Raw genomic sequence first — 4,721 nt, 5'->3', positions numbered from 1 at the left:
TGCCCTGCAGGCTGAGGGACCAGGGCTGGTTCAGCCTGGAGAAGGTGCCATTTGGGGGCCACCAAACAGCAGTCCCCCAAAACCTACAGGAAAGCCGCCAAGAAGATGGAGTCAAACTCTTCACAGCAATGGACGGTTGGAGGAGGTTCAGGTGTGAGTTGAAACACAAGTAGCTCAGACTAGATATAAGGGGGAAAAATTCACGCTGAGGGTAATTCAGTAGTGGAACAGGTTGCCCAGAGAGGCTGTGGGAAATGCTGGAGGTTTTCAAACCCTGACAGGACAGAACAACCTTGTCTGGTCTCATGGCTGACCCTGCTGTGACCAGCAGACTGGACAAGAGACCTCCTCAGGTCCCTGCCAGCCTGCATAATTCTGTGATTCTATGGTCATTTCTAAAGAATTTCTGCAAAATCTCCCTGAGCAATCAGTGTGCTCTTCTTACCATTGTAAAGTTTTCCTATTGTCTAATGTGAATCTCTTACACAATGTAAGCCCATTAATTCAATTTTTTTTCCACTACAGATGTACGCTGTCCCTCTTTGCAACAGCTTACTGTGTATCTGAGGACTGTTACCATGCCATTTCAGGTTCCCTTAGAAGCTTTTCGGATGCTTAATACTTCATGCCATTAAGTGCCACATTTCAATTTGTTCTAACTTTTGGGCAACCGTATGTGCCAGTTTTCTTGGAGATTTCTAAGTATGCTTAAAGCATGAAGTTTAATAGCAGGAGTATACTCAGCTAGCTGTTAAATTTTTATTTCTCTACGCCATATTTCACTGATTTTCATAGTAAAATTTTTCATAGTGCATTTTTTCTCATCATCCCATTGTTCCTAGGCTACCTATTATCTGATTATGCAATGCTTAAGCTGCTTCTGAGATCAAATAACCATGTTTTTCTCCCTTGCCTTTTTGCTCACAAAAATTATTAAACTATAATTCTTAGTGTAGTTCATTCTCTGCAGTCACCCTCGACTCTAAGCTCTACGACTGTTCTGAATTTGCATGTTTGCAGCTCTTAGGTACAAGTTTATTCTCAGTGGAACAGCGTCCTGCTGTTCTCATTTCTTGCTAGCTACCTTGGTTTTGTTTGTTTTCTCAACAGCATGAGCTACTCGCCCATTTTTCTTGTTCACAGAGGATTTTCCCTCTTATATAAACACATACACCAGTGTTTTCTGAGACTACTCTTCTTTCCGTTCCTTGAATTCTGCTGTCAGAGAGAAACGAATTTGCTTCAGTGCCTCAGGACGAACACTCTTATTTATCTTATTATCTTTCTTATATTTAAACAGGTCTCTAAGACTGACAGTGACTGCAGCGTAGGAGAGATGGAAGGGGAGAAGCTGCCTTCTGCCTGAAGCCAGGCTGGGTAGGCAGAGCTGTGGCAGCTCTCCACTTTGCCTCAGGATCAGCATCCCCAGTTGCACTGGTTATTCTGCCTACGGTGTGGCAGATGAGGAAGTACGAGTCCTTCAACTCCATACAACATTATGTAAAGACAGATGTTTTCAGCTTACTCAGACATTATAATTAGGACAGAATAGGATGCCCTGGACAAGAAGGATAACAAAATCAGGGTATGCTTGAACAGCAAAATGAAGACATTGGTGCAGCATGGGAAGCCATAGCTTTAATCGAACTGGCACAGGCAGCAACAGCGTCAAAGATGCAGAAACATAAAATTCAGTGTGGGCTGGCGACTGGGATAAGGTCACTCACATCCATACCTCTACAGCATCACTGCTATTCTCCCCATGTTAGGCAGGTAAAGGGTAATTTAAAATCTTGCCCCACAGTGAAATCACTCCTTCTGCTGTAGCGAAGAAATAGCTTGAAAACTTTCCTTATTCAGTAAGAAATCCCTTTGGGTTGTTCTGGATTAGCTGCCGCCCAGGTAACATTGCAACAGGCAAATTCAATAATCTGGCACAGTCAGGGCATGTGGATAAAGTTCCCTATTAAATCAGCCCATTTTCCTAAGAACAAACGTAGGTGCAGCAAATTTTGCACTTGTTCCACACATAATTTTTATATACCTGGTTTTGGTCTGAAAAGTAACATTATCCTAAACTCTTTTCAACTTTCAGGGTTCAATTTTTAAGTGTTTATTTGCTTAGATCTCACTAAGTATAAAAAGAGACTTGTACATGCTGTGTACCTAATGAGCTGCTACTGATGGGAGGACAAATTAATCACATTTATTTCAATAAATTCTAAAATAACTACAGCTTGCAACCCTGTGAAAGCTTTACCATTTCTGTTATTTAATAATGATGACAATATCTGTGGTCCTACTGGATACAGACAGGTTTTGCCGAAGGGAACTGACTTCAGGGATCACAGAGTTTTGTGACCTTTGACATATTCATTTGCCAACCTTGACAATATATGCCACTTAAAAATGTTGTGAAGATGCCTGCACAACCTTTCTGATAAGTGTAGCATGTCTCCAGTCAAATATCATCTGCTGTGAAATAAAGATTAGAATGAAAAGGCAGACTGAACATGAACAATCTCTGTTTACCAAAATGTACTCTTTGACCTGAAAATGCAAGTGGAAAAACACATCGAAGTGGGGCAGATGCTCCCAAAGAGTTAGAAACAAAGCATACTTGGTGCTATTGCTGAATAAGCTACAAATACATCTTAGATATCACTCAGGAGTGTCATCTAGTTGTAGGGGTGATAAATTTGCTAACTACTGAAGTGATGGCATGTTTAGAGTAGTAGACTGTCATACATGTGTACACCAGTGTGTTTCAACAATGATTTGAGGAGACTTGTTTTAGAGACAGAAGAGTAATTCAGTTTCTACAATTTGTTTGGGCCTTGGCCTTGCTGAAATACCATTTCCCAGATGCAGCTTTTTATTTCTGGGGGTATTAGTCCAGTAGGAAGAATACTTAAACTGACAATGTTAATTTAAAATAAGTCACAAAGTGATGAAGATGGTCTTTTGTTACCAGTCCAGGCTGGATTGCAAATCCTGTATTTACTACTGAAATAAATCATTCGGTAACCCACTGCAAGTTTTCTTAAATTATTACAACTAGTATACTATCACTTACATCACATTAGTGTCTCTTATTAGGAAAGATATCACAAAGTGCACTCTCCGCATGTACCTATATTAATATCTGTCCTGTTCTTTTTGTCATTTTCTTTCCTAGATTTTTCCCTCTAGCTGAGCAACAGACACACCGAGAAACATGCCTGAGCAAAGCAATGATTACAGGGTGGTTGTGTTTGGAGCTGGAGGAGTGGGCAAAAGTTCTTTGGTCTTGAGATTTGTGAAGGGCACTTTCAGAGAGAGCTACATCCCTACCATTGAGGACACCTATCGGCAGGTGATCAGCTGCGATAAGAGCATATGCACTTTGCAGATAACTGACACTACAGGAAGCCATCAATTTCCAGCCATGCAACGTCTTTCTATTTCTAAAGGACATGCTTTCATTTTGGTTTACTCTATCACCAGCCGACAGTCCTTGGAGGAACTCAAACCTATCTATGAACAAATATGTCAGATTAAAGGAGATGTAGAAAGCATTCCAATAATGCTGGTGGGGAACAAAAATGATGAGAACCAAAATCGAGAGGTGGACAGCAGTGAAGGGGAAGCCATGGCAAAGAAGTGGAAATGTGCCTTCATGGAGACCTCTGCCAAGCTGAACCACAACGTGAAAGAGTTATTCCAAGAATTGCTAAACCTAGAGAAACGCAGGACTGTGAGTTTACAAATTGACGGCAAAAAAAGCAAGCAGCAGAAAAGGAAAGAGAAGCTGAAAGGCAAATGCGTGGTGATGTGAAATTGCACTGTCAGGAGTCAGTCATGCAGTCTCAACTGTCAACAATACCAATGTAAAACCTATAGACAGCAAACAACCATACAAGGCCCTATTTATTAGTATCTGTTTTAAAAGAAATATTTGGAATTTGAAAAAATGAGTTACTGTAATTACTATGAAAAAAGCCAACAATTAAAAAATCGTGTACTTTAGCTATCAGTGAAAAAAATCAGGAAGAAAAAGAAAGATAGGCCAGGACATCTAATTTTGTAGTTTACAGAAGAAAAGAAATTTCATCCTTAGCGTAATGTGGAAGATTTGGCAAGTCGACTTCATATTATTGACATTTGCATGCAACTGCAAGAGAAGGCAATGTATAACGTTAGAAGAAAAACAAAGAAATGGCCATGAAGCAACCTAAAACGTATAAATGCATGCGGGGTGCTGTTATCACACCTTTTCAGAATGCTGTGGACAAACAATTCCGTTCAATTTTCATTACTGACTGGTGGGGCACTGTGCATAAGGTCGTCTCGGATCTGCCAAATAAATGAACAATTTCACGCTAAAAGGAAGTGTGGGGATAGCACAGTTAATAGGAACAGATATTCCCTCTACCCCCCCAGCATGAGATTTCTTTCTAGTATGACGCAGTGTTTGAACTGAAGGATGAGGAAAAGCCAGCTCCTGTGGGAAAGATAGAGATCATCTCCTTTTCCAGACCCGTTGCTTCAAGAATGACCTATGTTTCTGGCCCCCATGTATTTCAGAAGAGCAGATATTTACCTGTAGAGAATGTCAGATTGTACAAAAATAGTGTACATATACAAACAGAAATCTTCCTCAGGGAGGACTGGCTGGGGAGTCCCCTGCAAATGGGGACTCTGAGCCTCCCCTCTATGGGGAAAGGCTCAGTTCAAATGCT

At 40.8% G+C, this 4,721-nt stretch overlaps 1 protein-coding gene across 1 annotated transcript; it reads left to right on the top strand.

Annotated features, from left to right (window-relative positions):
* Positions 1-3,167: 3,167 nt before the first annotated feature.
* On the top strand, positions 3,168-4,032 carry LOC104082207 (GTP-binding protein Di-Ras2). Its single transcript, XM_009585233.1, has one exon. The coding sequence runs from the start codon at positions 3,218-3,220 to the stop codon at positions 3,815-3,817; it is 600 nt and encodes a 199-aa protein (XP_009583528.1). The 5' UTR covers positions 3,168-3,217; the 3' UTR covers positions 3,818-4,032.
* The last annotated feature ends 689 nt before the right edge of the window (positions 4,033-4,721 follow it).

Source organism: Fulmarus glacialis, unplaced genomic scaffold (genome assembly GCF_000690835.1).
Source record: "Fulmarus glacialis isolate BGI_N327 unplaced genomic scaffold, ASM69083v1 scaffold40530, whole genome shotgun sequence".
In the NCBI taxonomy this organism is placed as follows: Eukaryota; Metazoa; Chordata; class Aves; order Procellariiformes; family Procellariidae; genus Fulmarus; species Fulmarus glacialis.
The sequence above is the reverse complement of the archived record's forward strand: the minus strand, read 5'-3'. Positions and strand labels throughout refer to the sequence as shown.

Bases quoted from the DNA above. Each gene is read 5' to 3' on its own strand.
- LOC104082207 (XM_009585233.1), top strand. From the start codon at position 3,218: ATGCCTGAGCAAAGCAATGATTACAGGGTGGTTGTGTTTGGAGCTGGA.